This window comes from Sinohyriopsis cumingii, chromosome 18 (assembly GCF_028554795.1).
Source record: "Sinohyriopsis cumingii isolate HCF-2022 chromosome 18, ASM2855479v2, whole genome shotgun sequence".
NCBI lineage: Eukaryota > Metazoa > Mollusca > Bivalvia > Unionida > Unionidae > Sinohyriopsis > Sinohyriopsis cumingii.
In genome coordinates, this window is record NC_142978.1 from 44,771,503 (window position 1) to 44,788,949 (window position 17,447).

Here is a 17,447-nt window from a genome sequence, read left to right on the forward strand (position 1 = left end):
CATTCTCCCTTTTAATTTATCCAGTCAAAATCCATGATTGTATGTACAAATTAAATAACCAAAAAGTCTGTCACCAAAAAAATCGCCAGATGGGATATTTTTGTCGCCAATAAGGAAAAAAAATCGCAATTTGCGACATTGGCGAAGCCCAGGATGATCCCTGGCTTTCATTAATGAATCTATCTCAGACAAACAAGCCTTATAACAGCCAGTCTTGCACAAAAATTACAGCAACCAACATGTTCATTCCAAAAAAACAGACTACATAAACTCTGGAACATGTTTATCATTAACTTGTAAGAATATGTAATTAATTTTAAGAAACAAATTTAGGACTCCAAGTTGTGAAATATTCCATCTGTACTTGAACTTGTGTACAAGTCTAATCTGACTGCAAACTGCATACATCAGTATCTTCCATCGCATAATATGCTAGCAGATCTGACTCTATGCAACTTGTTGGGACTAATTAGTAGAACAAACAATGTGGATCCTGGTCTGCCATTACATCATGCGGCAGCAGATCAGGGTCTATGTTAATTGAATGCTATAGACAAGGATATACAGTATTAACATTTAGTTTTGTATAGAACAGAGTTTTACAAGAAAATAAAAGTTAGTAATAATTTTTTACCAGAGTTGAAACAGTAAATTTTAAAACTTTACAATTAATATCCTGTTAATGCAAGATGATTCATAAAAATGTGGATTACACCCTGAACACTTGATTAACAAGTTGTTTAGAGCCCCAAGTGGCCAATTGGTCTAAAGCGCTCACCATTCCGGATCACTGCCATCTCACCTCTGTCTGCGTGGGTTCAAGTCCAAGGCTCGGCTAGCGAGGGTACGTGGGAAAGCCTCCAGTAGCTTCTCATGGGTCAGTGGTTCTTCCCAGGGTTCTTCCTCCACCAGTTATACTGGCCACCATGTATAGCCTATCTTGTGCTGAAAAATGGCGTTAAACCCTAGAACAACAACAAGAAGTTGTTCTGCCACATTTTTGCTTTTCTAGACCAGAAGAGCATACGGTATGGCCTGTTGTCCATTGTTCATTTCGGATGGCCTGTTGTCCATTGTTCATTTCGGATGGCCTGTTGTCCATTGTTCATTTCTTGTATGTTAATGCAAAGCTTGTTATCACTATTTCTCCTAAACTACTTGGAGGATTGCCATGAAACTTAACACACCTTCATCTCAAAGTAAAGTAAAATCCAATTAAACTTATATCATTTTAGATGAGCTGAGAGAGCTGGTAGCTTCTGTATTCCACAGATACAAAGGAGCTCGATTCTCATCCATGGAAAAGAGAGTTTATCTTAACTTCTTTGCAGACCTGACATCAACATCCAGTTGTAGTGAGCTAATGATGCAAGTAATATTTTCTCTTTATTTAAAGAATAGAGGTCTTGGAAATAAATGTTTGTTTCCAGTACTGTCATTGTCAGCTATGTTAAGATACTTTATACCAGTTTTTGAAAGTACAAGATTACAGTATACCTAAAGTTTTACTATGATGCCTTTCCTTCTTGCATTAAAAGATATTTGTATTCTGATAGCACTACTGGTAGCAGTCTTATTTTTAAGTCTCTGATACTTTCTGTGGTAGGTTAATATCATGCACAGACAGATGATGTTATTAAAAATATTGAAAGCATTTTCTAATTTATGTTTGTATTTTCTTTAATAGAAGCTAGGTCTTGGCTTGTAATTTTTCTATCAGGAAAATAATTTTATTATTTTTGAAAGAAGAACACAAAATTGGTTATTATCTTGGAAGGCAGTCATTACTTATTTGTAAGTGTATTTATTTGAAAGATTTTCTTTTTGACAAACATGTAAAAAAATTTTAATGACAGGTCTGAAATGGAAGCAGCCTTCTTTGCCAGTCTTCCTGAGTTACTTCCCCCTGTTGCTGGGAACCATCAGCTATCAGCTTTGATCGTGGAAGTCATGAAGAGGCAAGCATGCCAGCGCTGCAAGAGCCTCTTGGTAGCTGTGCATAAAAGCTTCCCTATTCTATATAGTATGTGGCTTTCTTTTTGAATATCTGAGAAAAATACCTGGATAACAACAGAATGCTTTTTACACAAGATTGTTAGATCAGTAAAGATCTTTTTTTAATTTAGATGTTAAACTATCAGTGTTCATGATCTTTTGATTATATTTGGTAGTACAGCTGTGAGAGAAAGAGTTTAATAGACAACTTGAAAATAATTACCATGCTAGTGACAAATAGAGTTACAATTTGTTTGTTTTTCTGACGTGTTTTGAGGTACATGTATGGCATTATTGTTCACTGAACACATTTATTGTTCTTTATTGTAAAATGCAGATTTGACTTTTCACCGCTCCAGTGGTCTAATGGTTAGAGTGTCCGCCTCATATGCAGAAGGTCGTGGGTTTGATCCCGGGCTGAGCCGTAGCAAAGACTTACAAAAATGGTGCTAACAGCTGCCTCGCTTGGCGCTTAGTGTTAGGACTGGTCGACCTGCTGTCAGTATAATGTGACTGGGTGGGACATTATGCTACATGCCTGTGGCATGATGCCCCAGTGCTAGAGATCACTATATACTGCCACACTGCAGACATCATAGCGATATGACTGAATAATTGTTAAAGCTATATTAAAAATCCAAATCACACACATATTTGACTTTGATATATTTTAAGACCAAACATTGCTGTCAGAATGTGACTGAATCTGACTGGCTTTCATCTCGTAATATCCAGAAGATTAGGATCAGTTCAAGAAATATTGGCTTTAAAATCATATGCCAACCATTCCAAATTTTGCAGAATTTATAAAAATGTTATTTCAAATACCACATTCTAAATTATTATATAAATTAAGAAAAATCAAACCATTTTGGGATACAGTTTTGAACAGAAATTGGATTTACAGAGCTGTACAATACTACACAAATACATGTACTTGTGTCAAACTCTCATGTTCATTTTTTATATGCCTGCCATAAGGCAGTAGATAGAAAGTTTGGCAGGAGCTTCCTGGAGGTTGGTGGTTTTTATGGGGGATTTTCTGAATTCCTCCTTCACCAGTTATACTGGCAGTCAAGTATAGTCTATCATGCATTGAAAAATGTTAAGCCCAAAACAATGACAATATCATCATTTCCAAAAACAGGTTATTGTCAGTTGGCAGTCAACAAATAACTATCCATTCTCTTTTCTCAATGAACCTGTTTAGAATGTACAGAAACCGATATGTGCACTCAGTTGTTTCTCCTTCAAATACGTTCCCTGATCACATTAACTATTAGGGATATAAGCCTGCTACCTCTCGAATCCAGCCCTACTAAAAGACGAAAATTTGTCTTTTCGGTCTATCTCATATAGACCAAAGGGCAATAACTCTTGCTCCTTACCTCCCCTTGCCACCGCCAGGTGTCACTAGTTTTTAAGCTTCGCTTGTACGGATAACATGTACATTATACCTCCAAACAATCCAAGCCATCTTAGCGTTAAATTGGACCATCCGAAGTTAAATTTGGATTTATTGCGTCGGACAATCATTCTTCTACAGGTTGTATACATTATTTTAACAGTTTTTTTCAAAATTGAGTGACTTTGTCACCCTTACAGATTTCGTCTACTGAAGACCATGTTACACACGCTATCGCTGAACTCGTGTTGTCAATTAAGAGCTAATGTGACACTGACTAATTTCGCTTACTCTGTTAGTAACGGTTGTGGTATTAGCAAATTAATAACATGCTGAATTGCTAATTTGTGCTTTGTTTTCTTTTCTTGTGTCGTTTCAGTAGAAATGTCAACCAAATGCATGAAATGCAAAAAGTTCAAAGCAAAAGAAGAGAACCATGACTCTTGTATTGTATGTACCAAATGTACATCATCTATACCATGCAGCGTGTGTAATACTTGAACAGAGCAAACGTGGGCTGATGTAGCCCAGAAGGCAGCAAAAGGGAGGGATAGACGGAATAAGTCGAGGAAAGATAGCATTGATGTCCTCAGTATAACCGTCAGCCACAGTAACATCAGCGGCTATGGAGGAAAATAATGTTGACAGGGTACAACAATCCACCTTGGAACAGATGCGTCGTTTGGTCCAGGAAACGACGACGCAGCTATTGACATCAGGCCAGATATTACCCTTATTTCCCTCGCTCGCTTCCACAGCTTTTTCTGACTCTTTGGGGGAATGTTCCCCCAATTTTAGGCTGCCCAGTGGGCGTAAGTCCCCCCGCATGTCCGAGCATGGCCTTCAGGCCTGTAAGTCAGGACGCATGGGGTTTCTACCGGATCCATTGAATCTATTTCATTATACAACCTGTATGTCACCGGCCATCCAGCTGTCCCAGCATGGGGACCTTATTGCTAAAATGGTCCGACCAAATATGACTTACGGGGATTTTAGTGATAAATCCGTCAGTCAAGCTGTACCGCCGGCAACATACCAATACTATGGCAGAGATTTTAGTGAGAAGTCTGTCCATCCAGCCAGGCCATTAGAGCAACCGGTACCGGTGATAGCAGGACCATCGCCAACATTCAGGCCGACCACAAACCAGACAAACTAGCCGGCAGGGCCGGCCGTCCATATGTTCACGGCTTATCCACAAGGGAGAGTTAGTGACAGTGTTAAGGATGATGGAATCGCGTCATCTATGCCATCTGGTATGCTCTATCCAGAAATGCAAGCTATTCCAGAACACGACTCAGCACACAGGGTGACGAAACTCCTGCAAATCAGCCGAACACAGATCCAACCATGGAACGGACTGAGTTTGGCTTCAAGGTGGCAGTGGATGAAATTTATAGGGTGTTGGCAACTTCAGAATGCCCTCCACCTCCTACCGCCACTCAAGACTACAAAGTTAAGGCGTCTATGGATCTTGACAGGGAGGAAGAGACGCCTTCCTTCCGGCTCCTTCCCCAGTCGGCAAAAATTAAGGAGATCAATGATCGTCTATCAGGACGCATAGGTGATCCGGGGAATGCTAAGGTGTTCTTTTCAGAAAGCCAAGTACCAGTGACGTTCTCGGGTCGCTGGTACAAAACTCATTCAGATGCCGTCAGTATGGATCTTCCGGCTCTGGACAAAAATATGGCAGCAGTTCACATGTCCGCTCCACTGTTTTTCAAAGTGGACAAAAATGTGTTCCATGCCACGTCAAAGCTAGTCCGGAACGTAGTCGCTATGTCTTCAATGTTAGACTTATCTTCATTAGCCATTTTCCGACTCGCAGAAAAATCCGACAATGACCACGCTTGGGAAGCGATGGCCCAGATTGCTAGAGTTATTAACAGGGCAGCTCACCATTCCATGGCTAATGTGTTGACTGCTTCTGCCAACTTAGACCTGATACGACGTGACTCATGTCTGCGGTCCATGTCGCTCAAGCCCCATCATACTCTGGCTTTACGGATGACTCCGTTTGGGTCGCCTTTACTCTTTGGAGGAAAAATTGAAGAAGTTCGGAGGCAGGCAGCTCAGGAACTGCCCCTCCAACTCGCTGCCCAACCCTCGCAGGCATTTAGAAAAATTCAGCCCCGGCCACAGTGGAGGGATGATTGGCAGACCAGGGACAAGGGGTCCTTACAATCAAATGTGCAGTATAGATCCCAACCCAATGTCAGGAGACAACAGTCTAATCAAGCTAGGAGGCAACCATACAGAGGCAGTAAGAAACAAAGTTTCTTCGTCTTCAAGCCTCCTAACTCTAAAAATTGACATACCCTCTCCACCACCCGCGGACAGCCTACCTGTGGGCAGCCGCCTCCTGCAATTTCAAGACCACTGGACCACCTTTTTTCCTCAGAACGATTGGGTGATCCAGGTCATTTCGGAGGGAATTCGGATTTCATTTATCGACCCCCTCCCCTGTCCTCCTCTCCCTCTTCACGGACGTACCGTCCGATTGGGAGAAGGATACCTTTCTACAACAGGAGATACGGTCGCTCAAAGAAAAACGGGCGGTGGAGATTGTGAAAAAACCGCAATCGCCGGGGTTTTATTCCAGGCTGTTTCTTATCCAGAAGGCAAAAGGCAAGTTGAGGCCGATCATCGACCTGAGTCGCCTCAACCAATACATTTTACCACCGAAATTCAAGATGGAAACGGCGAGATCAATCCGTCTTTCCATCTGGCAGGGCGAGTATGCCGTCAGTCTAGATATGACCGACGCATATTTTCACGTCCCTATCCACCCCACGTCACGGAAATTTCTCCAATTCGCTTACCGCGATGCGGTTTATCAGTTCCAGGTCCTACCCTTTCACCTCAACATCAACCCTTGGGCTTTTACCAAGGTTATGGATTGTGTCGTCACCCTGTTCTGCTCGACTTCATCTACAGGGATGGCAGTGTACTTGGACGACATCCTCCAGAAACATATGGTAAGTTCTATTCTGCTCAAAGGCAGAAACGATCTTTTAGCACTTTTAGATCATCTAGGCTTTCTCGTGAACTGGAAAAAGTCCAATCTCCGTCCATCCCAGCGTTTTGTCCATCTGGGTACGGAGTTTCTCACCGATCTGAATCTGGTACGGCTTCCTCGTGCTCGCGTAATCTGGATTGTCGAACTCGTCGAGTCCATTTCAAACAGGACATGGATTTCAGCAAGAGAATTCTTGCAACTCCTCGGATTATTCAATGCGGCAGCGGACTTGATCCCGCTTGGCCGTCTTTTTATGCGTCCCTTACAAATGACGTTACTGGCACAGTGGCACCCCTTTTCAAGTCCCCTCAATCAAACAATAATGATCACGCCTGAGATACGATCATTCCTGCGTCAGTGGCACAACCCCAGTTGGCTGTCCACGGGGATTCCTCTGGAGATGTCCCAAGTGGAGATAACGGTATGTACCAACGCCAGTACCTACGGTTGGGGTGCCCACCTGTTGCCGGACTTCGCTACAGTCAGCGGCATGTGGGAGCCAGGGGAGAGGCCTCTCCACATCAACCTTTTAGAAATGAGGGCTGTCATCAATGCCTTTCATTTCTGGAAGGATCAACTCTCAGGAAAAACTGTCCTCATTATGTCAGACAACTCTGTGGTGGTGATTTACCTCCTCAAACAAGGGGGCACCAAATCACCAGACCTGTGCATTCTGACTGGCAGTTTCTACGTTGGTGCGACAACCTCCACATCAACATACAAATCAGACACATTCCTGGCAGACTCAATGTCTTGGCCGACACTCTACCCAGGAAAGGTCAAGTCATTCACACGGAATGGTCACTCCATCAGTCAGTCTTTCTTCGGATTTGCACACTTTGGGGGCGTCCGATGATCGGTCCTTTTGCGACAAGGTGGAATCACAAGTTGCCCACCTTCGTCTCTCTGGTTCCAGACCCAGAGGCTTGGGCCGTGGACGCTCTGTCAATCAGCTGGGAGGGGTTGTGGGCATTCGCCTACCCTCCCACGGTTTTGGTACTGAAAATAATCCAGAGGTTAAGGGGTCAGAACTGTCGGATGACTCTGATTGCCCCTCTCAGATGGAACAAATCCTGGGTCACCGATCTACTCGATCTAGTGATAGATCTACCCAGGAAGATTCCAACCAGCCCAAATCTTCTCAAACAACCATGGTCATGGGTGTTCCACCCCAGCCCGGACCGTCTTCTTCTTCATGCTTGGCTCTTGTCTGGACAGCCTTGCGAGACAAACAATTTAAACCTTCGATTGTGGAGAGAATCTCAAGAGCAAGAAGGCCCTCCACTCTGAAGACTTACGAGGGAAAGTGGCGTGTTTTCAGGGACTGGTGCCATATCAATAACATTGTCCCTTTGAGTGTCTCAATCCCTCAACTGGCCGACTTTTTTCTCTGGCTTTTCGAGGAGAAACAGTTGGCCCCAATTACTATCAAAGGCTACCGCTCCATGATATCAGACACATTCCACCATCATGGTAGATGTGATATTGGGCATAACAAAGATCTGCCAGATCTTTTAGCCAATTTTGATTTCAATCAACCAAAATCCCTCACCCTGTTTCCAAAATGGAATCTGTCCTGGGTTTTAACATGGCTCAATTCAGACAAATTTGAACCTTTAGCCCACACTTCGTTAAAGCTACTATTATACAAAACATGTTTCTTGATAGCCTTAGCTTCAGCATGCAGGGTGAGCGAGTTACATGCCCTTTCCAGTGACCCGAACTTTCTTCAGTTCAGATCAGATGGTTCAGTGGTCCTCCTGACACAACCAGGCTTTGTAGCCAAAAATAGGTTACCATCCATTGGCAATCAAAGAATCGTCATTCGCTCGCTCTCTTCCATAGATAAGTCAAGAGCAACAGCCATGCAAGATCCTGTTCGTGCACTCAAGCACTATTTAAAACGCACATAGGCGTGTCAGGACACACGTAAGCGCCTCTTTCTTCTGGTCAAAGCTGGTAAACGGGATATCACCCCTCAAGCCCTTGCTTCCTGGCTGAAGTGGGTTATACGCTCAGCGTACTCTGAGGTCTCACAAGATCAGAGTTGCCTCATGAGATTAGAGCAATCTCGGCGAGCCTTGCATTCGAACGCAATGTTTTGATCCGAGATATAATAGAAGCTGTTGGCTGGCATGCAGAGTCGACCTTCTCCAGTTTTTATCTCAGAGATTTGGCTTCGCAGAGGCAAACCTTGAATCTGGTAGGTCCGGTGTTGGTAGCCCAGATGACCACCAGACCCATTTAAAACAATCAGCACAGCCTATCAGCTTCGCTGTATTTGCCAGTGAAATTTCATAAGTAAGAAGATTTCAATAACTATCTTCTTAACCGTATATAGGGGTCACATATCACGTGACCCTAGGCTGTGTTGCTGATGAAATTAGGAGAACGGGTTATCGTTCAAATGGGGAATCCAGCCATCATTCCCTAGAAGGTACCTGGGGTGGAGGTAGGATGCTCAGCATTCCCTCCTCCTATTACTTATTCTCCTAACGTTAATGTGATCGTGGAACGTATTTGAAGGAGAAAGCAGATTTTTAGTAAATTGTGTTTCTCTGAGAATACTTACCCAATCACATTACTTAAAAACCCTCCCAACCACCCCGCTATGCGAGCATCCTTGTATAATATATATCACTCAGCTTAAAAAAACTAGTGACACCTGGTGGTGGTAAGGGGCAAGAGTTATTGCCCTTTGGTCTATATGAGATAGACCGAAAAGACGAATTTTCATCTTTTAGTAGGGCTGGATTCGAGAGGTAGCAGGCTTATATCCCTAACGTTAATGTGATCGGGTAAGTATTCTCGGAGAAACACAATTTACTAAAAATTTGCTTTTATGAGGCATATGTATACCATCTGCAGAGGTCATCAGAGGCTTTCCCTACGAATTAAGACCAGAAAGTAAGACATAACACCACAGACTCTACCCTTATGCAGTGTATCCCCTTGGGGTGCAAGACTTAGAGTCAAAACTCTCCTTGGTGTCAAAACTGGGGGTCAGACTAAGTAAAAACCAAACCTTGGCATCAGAACTGGGGGTCAAATTACAAATTTGGGGGTCTCTGAAGCACAAATGAGGGTAAAGGGAAACACTGCTTATGGCTAAAGAGGTCATTAGATCAGTGTACTCTGACCACTTAATCATCAGATTCAACTTAGGAGAATTTCGGATCCCAAAATGCAAGCGATTTCCACGAACTTGCCCTTATTGGATACAAGATGAAGTTTGTTGGCAGGGATGTTGAGTCTACTTTCTCCAGTTACTACTTGTGAGAAATGGCCACACAAAGAAAAGAACTGAACATTGACAGGCGATTGTTAGCTGTCCAGACAATTTCCACACCTCATTCATGGCAGCACAACCTCAACCCCAGGCATTACCCTTGTGCATATATAAATGTATAATATTTGGTTGTGCTAATCTTACATCAGGAGAATTTCACCCTTTAATAGAACATGAGTCATTCTTCTACAGGGTGGTGTAGGTAGAGGTTGGATACTGAAGCATTTCATTCTCCTGTCGGGGCCTCGAGTGGCCGAGTGGTCTAAAGCGCTCTCTATTACAGATCACTGCCATCTCACTTCTGTCTGCGTGGGTTCGAGTCTCAGATTCAGCTAATGGGGGTATGTGAGAAAGCTTGACAGTAGCTTCTCGTGGGTCGGTGGTTCTTTCCGGGGTTTTCCCGGGTTCTTCCTCCACCATTAATACTGGCCGCCATGTATAGCCTATCGTGTCCTGAAATATGGCGTTAAACCCTACAGCAACAACAACAACATTCTTGTGTTACCTGTTCTTCTAATGTTAATGTTTTGGAGTAATGTATTTAATAGAGAAAATTATTTGTATATAGTAAATTATGCTTCTCCAAAAATACTTTTTTGATCACGTTACTGTTTTAACCTCCCATTCTTAACCCACAATTATGAGGATCCTCTAACAGGTTTCACTCAAATTTAAACTAGCAAACATCTGGTCCATGGGTGTCTAAATAGTGTGAATTGGGAAATAGTTTATAAGAGTTACTTCCCTTGGTCTATATGGGATTTAGACATGAAGATATGTTTGTTGTTTTGAGAGGGATGGATTCTGAAGGTGTCAGGTAGTAATTCCTTATGTTATGCTAAAGGTAGCAGATAGTAATTCATAATGTTAATGTGATCAGGTAAGTATTTTCAGAGAAAAATAATTTACTAAAACATTTCCTTTCTTGAAAGCTCTTGCTTACTGGCAAGTCTAGCTTTGCACACAAGACTAGCATTTGTTATAACATTTCAGGAGAAACGGTCTTTAGAGGACTTGGCCCATCTGAACAGAAAGAGCTTGTTAGCCTGCTTTACTATATGCCAAACATTTCAGAGGATTGCCACAGGATACTAGTCAATTTCTGCCGCTCTCTGGTCATCACCGAGCACCTGGCACTGTATACGGTTCAAGTTATACAAAACAGGTGAATCTGGCTTTTGTTTTGCTTTTTTCAATTTTGAGATTTAGCCTACCTGGCTGTAAGAGCGGGTGAGCTTATGGTACGATGTGCATCTTTTTTGCGTATGCATATGTCACCAATTACTATTTGAAACTTCATTTTAAAAACCATAGGGTTAAATTTTTTGTTTACAAAATTTGGCAGAGAGAATTCATGCATGGTTTTCGAATTTGCAAATGATGCTAATCTACTATCAAGTATGGCACAATTACTGAAATAGGATCTTGTCATAATGCTTTTCAGAATTATGCAGATTTGCCTCAAAATACGATTGCCATTACTAAAATTAGAAAAAAAATTGTCCATTGTCCAATGACAAATCAACAATTAACATTTTCAACTTCTTGTCAAAACCCACGAGACTCATTTCATCCGAACTTTTCTCAGAACATCCCATCATAAAGGCCTATCAGATTATGAATATTGTACCAGTCTGCCCTCGAATTTGTTGGAGTATGGCCACTGTTACTAAAAAACTGTGAATATAATCTTATCAAACATGACAGAAAGCATTCTTGCATGAAGACATTTCAGTTTTAAACAAATAATATAAATCATGGTTTTGATACCTACCTACACCAGCCAGGGTTGACTGATTCTCTATGTCCTCGGGAAAGACACTGAGCTCCTATTTTCACAGTATGATTAAGTCAGTCATGTGATAAAATAGTGCCATTAAAAAAAATTCAAAACAACTAAACAGCATTCATCATATGTGGTCAGTAATACTGAAAAAATATAAACCTTTAAACGACTTCGCCAAAACCGTTTAATAGAATTTAACCAAACTTGGCAGAAAGCTTCATGACAGGAAAACCTCTTAGATTTTTGCCATTTGATGCCATTCCACTAAAAAATATGGCCACCATTGTTAGATGTGGGAAAACATTTAAGAATGTCTTTTCCAAAAGTATTGAATAGAATTTGAACAAAGTTGATAGTATCCTGGCATTCAGATTTATACCAATGAAGTACAGTAAAACCTGTCATGAGCGACCTCTGCTATGAGCGACCACCTGTCATTTCTGACCACAATCGTAATGCACAGATTGATTTTACTATATAAACGCTCTATTATGAACGACCACCTGCTGAACGCGACCAGCGACCACAATTTCTTGGCAAAATATGCATTTTGACACTGCTGTGAACAACCGCATCGCCGAAAAAAACCAAAAACAAATTGACACCACTGACCTTAACTTAATCCTTTGTAAACACTAGAGCTCGGATAAATGTAGTATGCAAACAAAGTGCACATTAAATAACACTATAGTTGAACAACCATATATCGGGATAAACACCTCTAACCATCATTTAATCCTTTGTAACAAAGACTGCATACATAGTAAAGATTGCTCAAATAAAGTATTTAAAAAGAATTTGTCTAGCTACAGTACCAGTTTTGTGAAATTTACAACTCCAGCGTACGGTGTCATTTGTAAACTGCAGTAAACCAGACTAAAGTACATGTCACTAACCGCCATTGTAGTGCCGAAGTCAGGTGAATAGCCAGTAAGAGTAACATCAAAAGGGAGTAATGACGGACATTTTAGAGGTTTGTATTTTTTCTTTATCTTTATGAAAACTCACAAAACGCCGGTAGTCCTTATGTCCCAGTGAGAAATCGTCTGAAAGGGCTTCAGTGTAGGTTTGAGTACATCGTTTGTCTTTCCAGTTAATCCATAATGCCTAGAGGGTGAATGAGCTCATTGTCTTTAATACTAGTAAGTGAGAATCATTTCCGGATTTTTTTAAAATTATTTTTTTTTTCTTTTGTTAGTGTTTCACCAAGCCACCATCTGTTTACCTGGGTGCGGATGGTCGCAACCTTTGTTTATCGAGCTATAATGCTGTTGATTTAAACTTTGTCTCAGAATAAATGTATTGTTTCTTGATGAGTTAATTATGTTTTTTGGTTTCATTCATTGGTACATAATATATATTGATTCCATATTTCCCCAAAACCTGATCAAAACCGATAGTCTTTATAACGTCAACACTAATAACAATGGCAGAACCTCCGCTGAAAAAAAGAAATTTTAATACTGGAAGAAATAATTAATGTCATTGAAAGAAATGAAAAAGGCGAGACCGCTCGCAAAATAGCAGTCAGCTTAAGCGTAGGTAAAATGCAAGTTCAAAATGTAATCAAAGACAAGGAGTCCATTAGAAACGAATGGCAGAAAGGTGCACAAGCACAGAGGAAATATGCCACGGCACGACGGACAGTTTACGGAGATCTGAACGAGCAAGTATGGGAGTGGTTTTGTGTTGCAAGGAGTAAAAACATATCAGTAAGTGGAAAGTTGATTCTGGAAAAGGCAATAATTGAGATACATGTTCAGACCAAACAGCTGAGTAAAACATGTCAACAAAGAAGTATAATGGATTTCTTAAAAAAACAAGTGAATAAGTGTATAGAATAAGATATATACATCATATATAACTGTTCATTTTTTTGTACATATTAATGTGATGTTGAAATATAAATTTTATTTTCATTGTTTGATAGATGTATATCTTTATTATATAAAGATATTTTGAGAGGAATGCATGCAATATTTAACACGATTTATGAATAAAGGATATGATACATGTACAGTGAGTATGGGTATTATTTATTTTTCAACAATGCTAACTATTGACCCTGAAAACCAGTCCATTTTCACACACCTCTTATGAGAGACCACCTGTCTTGAGAGACTGCTTTTGGTTGGCAGAAGGGGCGGTCTCTCATAACAGGTTTTACTGTACCATCAAATATTGCAGTCATTACTAAAATGGAACAGTTTTTGAAATGATATGTAAAAAAATATTTTTTAACAGAATTGATAAAATTTGACAGTATCCTTTTATATAGTGCTTTCAGATTTTTGCAATTGATGCTGAGTCCACCTTGACTAAGTAATTAAAATACATTTTATAATGTCTTTCCAAAAAAACTGTTTACCACATTTTGATCAAGATATGCAGAAAACTTCTCTGGCATTAAGAGTTCTCAGATGTACGCAAATTAAATACCATCAAATATGGCCATAATTACCAAAAAGAGAAAAACCCTTTAAATGAGGTTTTAGAAACTGCTTATCAGAGATTGACCAAATTTAACAGAAACATTCTGTTACCTAGGGATTTCAGATTTGCTAGATATAGTCAGATATAGTCACCATTGCAAAAAATACAAAATCATTTAAATAACTTCTGAAAAACCAGTCAGCAGAATTTGATCATATTTTTATAGAAAGCATTTCAAATTTATACACATAATGCTAACCTGCAACTAGGTGAAGCTGTTATTACTATATACTGAAAAACCACTAATAACTTATCCTTAAAGCTGCTTAATAGACTTAGATCAAATTTGTCAGATGCCATTACTTGAACAACTCAAAGCTTTATACAAAATAATGTTGTTCCAACATTATATATGGCTGCCATATTAAAAAGCAGTTAAACATTTGTACAACTTTATGTAACAAAAACTACTGAACAGAATTCAACCAACTTTCTGGCATATGGGCCTGTTAATATTGGACAAATGGTGATGATGTGCTATCAGATATGGATGATGATAATATAAGCTAGAGAGATCTTGAAACATTTATTTTTCAGTTAGTCAGGCAATGTTGGGACTACCTGGTTCATTTGTTTACAGTTTGTCTGGAAGTTGATTTTTATTTCAATTTATGATGTTGGCAGTGTGTGAATATGAATACTTGGTTTAATGTAGGTGAATATGCCAAATTTGTTATGATCCCTTGCATATTGTAAAATCCATGCATTGGATACATTGCTATAATAAAAATGAGATTAATACAAAACATTTTATCACTCATCACCTATTGTTTCTATCCTGTTTTATACCTTTGTAAGAAGCTTAATAATTGAGAATATTCTTTCCTTATTTTCCATCACTTTTGGTAAGGTATACACTTCATTTTGTTGTTTGTAATATTCGGGCTAATCCATTTAAATATACATTGAAAGGGGTGGAGAATGCCATGTCGATTTAGAGATACTAGATCAAAACAATTTTTTTTTAAATTATAGAGAAAAAAAAGAATGAAAAACTGTTCTTTCCCCAGCCCTAAGCAAGAAAAAAATGCCTTCCACATTCTCTTGGAACATATTAATGGAATAAACTCGTGTGTCATATCAGTTGTGTGGATTTATTGACTCGTCCCAGTTGTATCATTTATATCATTCATATATAAATAGCAGTCCCCTTTTGCTTTACAGGTTTCTTCAGGTTGACTTTAAAGGGGCCTTATCAGATCCAGTGAAAATAGGGCAGCATATTAGTTTCCTTCTGACCCTTCTCCTTGGTAAGTTTCCATCCTTTCAAGTCTTGTGGAAATCTAACTTTTTTAGAAAATGGAATTTTCAGATCAGGATTCAAGATAATTAATTTGGCTTAGCTTGGAAATCTTTGACTTTAGTTTTGAGCCTTGTTGTCCACTGCCATTTCAAAGAAAATAGGGGGACCTGTCTGGATGTCCATCCATCACACTTTCCCTTATGCTTGACAACTTCAAATTCATTTGAGATTTAGAGATGAAACTTGATATCTCACACATCATCACTAAAATGTGTGTCACATTGGGGATCCTTTCTTTATGGTCAGGGTCACAGATCAGAATTACAGTTTTTATTTTTGCACGATGACTTGAAAACAGCTTGAGATTTAAGGGATTAAACATGACTTCCAAAACAATCTATTCAGTATTTATGTCATTCATCCTGGTATTTAGTTCCGTAATACTTAGGAGTGGATGCTCCAAACTGTACAAGCATATTCTGAAATAGGTCTAAAAAGCCCACTGAAAATGATTCTTTCACATTGTGTAGGCAATATGGTTATGTAGGTCATACTCTACTTGTATTAGGGTTTGCCTTGGTGCATACTTCATACATGTGAAGGTTCCATTTCAGATCACCAGTCATTGGGGTGTCTTAATGTATGATTTATTTGAGATTCCTAGAAATATGATGGACTCGTTTTTTTTGTGTTATTAGCATTATATTGCATTCATTTGCAGTTGAAATATCATGCCCCATTTTTTATATATTTTATTAAATCAGAATTCTGCTATTTACATGAATAAACAGTCCAACAATACAGGTAATAGTTTCAAATCATAGTTACTTAATACTATCAAATTCATTACCTTCAATATATAACAATACAAGCAGTTGGTAAATGAAGTATATATTAATACAAGTAATTGGTAAATGAGGTATAAATTAATACAAGCCATTGGTAAATAATGCTTGGTAGTAGAACTAGGATTTTGCTATTTATTACACTTGTAAAAAGCAAATACAAAAGGGTTAAATTATTGCTATGATAATGAGAAGTATTGGATGTCTTGTCATGTGAGATTTTGAATGATCTTATATTTAAAGTTACTTTGTATTGCAGTGAAAATGTTTCATTTCGGTATTAAACAATTAATTCAAGTTTTGCAGAGTTAAAGACGTGTCAGAGTTTGTATACTTTATTTTTCAAAGATCTGAAACTCATCTAAGAATGTGTGTGTGTGTGTCACGTGTGTGATGTGATGACTGAATTACCTGTCCAGAATGTAGCATATGACATGCTCGTCAATAAATCAAGTTCTTTAGAAGTCACTGATTCTCTTACATGGCTAATCTAGTTGGCAGATTTGAGAATATGCTGCAGAGACCAGAATGTGATCTGAAGGATAAAGAGTAGATGAGAGAAAAGTGCTTCATACACCTGTACTAGTTTGAGAGAGAGCTGTTGGACTTCATCAGAACAAAACATGTAAAAGGAAATGAAAAGAAACTGTATCAAACTGATACTTGAAATAATCTAGCAAAGAAAAACCAGTGAACCCTTGACAAAAAAAATTAAAACAAGAATCAAAATGCTTTGACTGCAGTGAAATGGAAACATATAGGTTGAAACTATCCTTTGAGAAAAGGCAGAAAAAGAAGAAATGCAGAACAAGGGAGAAAGATCAACAGTCATTTTAGAGAGATAGGGAAACATAATTTAAACTAGAATGGGTTGTGCTTGTTGGTCAAGGTCAAGCCAGAGAAATTGATAATAATAATACGGAGAAATCAGAATCGAATGAAAATAGAATGTGTGTATGCTTTGGATAGAATTTGTAATCTAATTGTATCTTCCGGTTTGATGTGCAAGTGAATTTACCATTCCATCCCAGACAAATTATAATTGAATACATAGTATCAAATTATAATCGAGTACATGATATCAGAGGAAATATATTTTAATCCAAGCTTTGGTTTTTCCCAGGTACTAACAGTCAGGATCTAGAGAGAGGTTCTGTGATCCATGGAGACCAGCCTCGTGAAATTTGTGGCATGGAAGTTCATCTAGGACAGATAGACATGGATAGTTGGTCCAGACATCAGAAGATTGTAGAGGTGGACATTGATAATCATTTACCATCTACTTGCTTATAAGTCAAGTCCAACTGCAAACTGGACATGCCCATATCTGCAATCAAAATAATTTTCTGACATATCTGGGTCTATGTAGTTT

General features: G+C 39.3%; 1 protein-coding gene across 2 annotated transcripts in view; it reads left to right on the forward strand.

The window, feature by feature from the left end:
• The window catches only part of LOC149776530 (testis-expressed protein 10 homolog), a 54,100-nt gene that overhangs the window by 22,000 nt on the left and 14,653 nt on the right, over window positions 1–17,447 (forward strand). For both annotated transcript variants that reach the window (XM_089940974.1, XM_089940975.1), the window contains exons 8-12: window positions 1,236–1,368; window positions 1,857–2,023; window positions 10,702–10,873; window positions 15,152–15,237; window positions 17,199–17,329. In XM_089940974.1, the coding sequence (XP_089797100.1) occupies window positions 1,236–1,368; window positions 1,857–2,023; window positions 10,702–10,873; window positions 15,152–15,237; window positions 17,199–17,329 (689 nt within the window). The remainder of the gene's footprint in view (window positions 1–1,235; window positions 1,369–1,856; window positions 2,024–10,701; window positions 10,874–15,151; window positions 15,238–17,198; window positions 17,330–17,447) is intronic.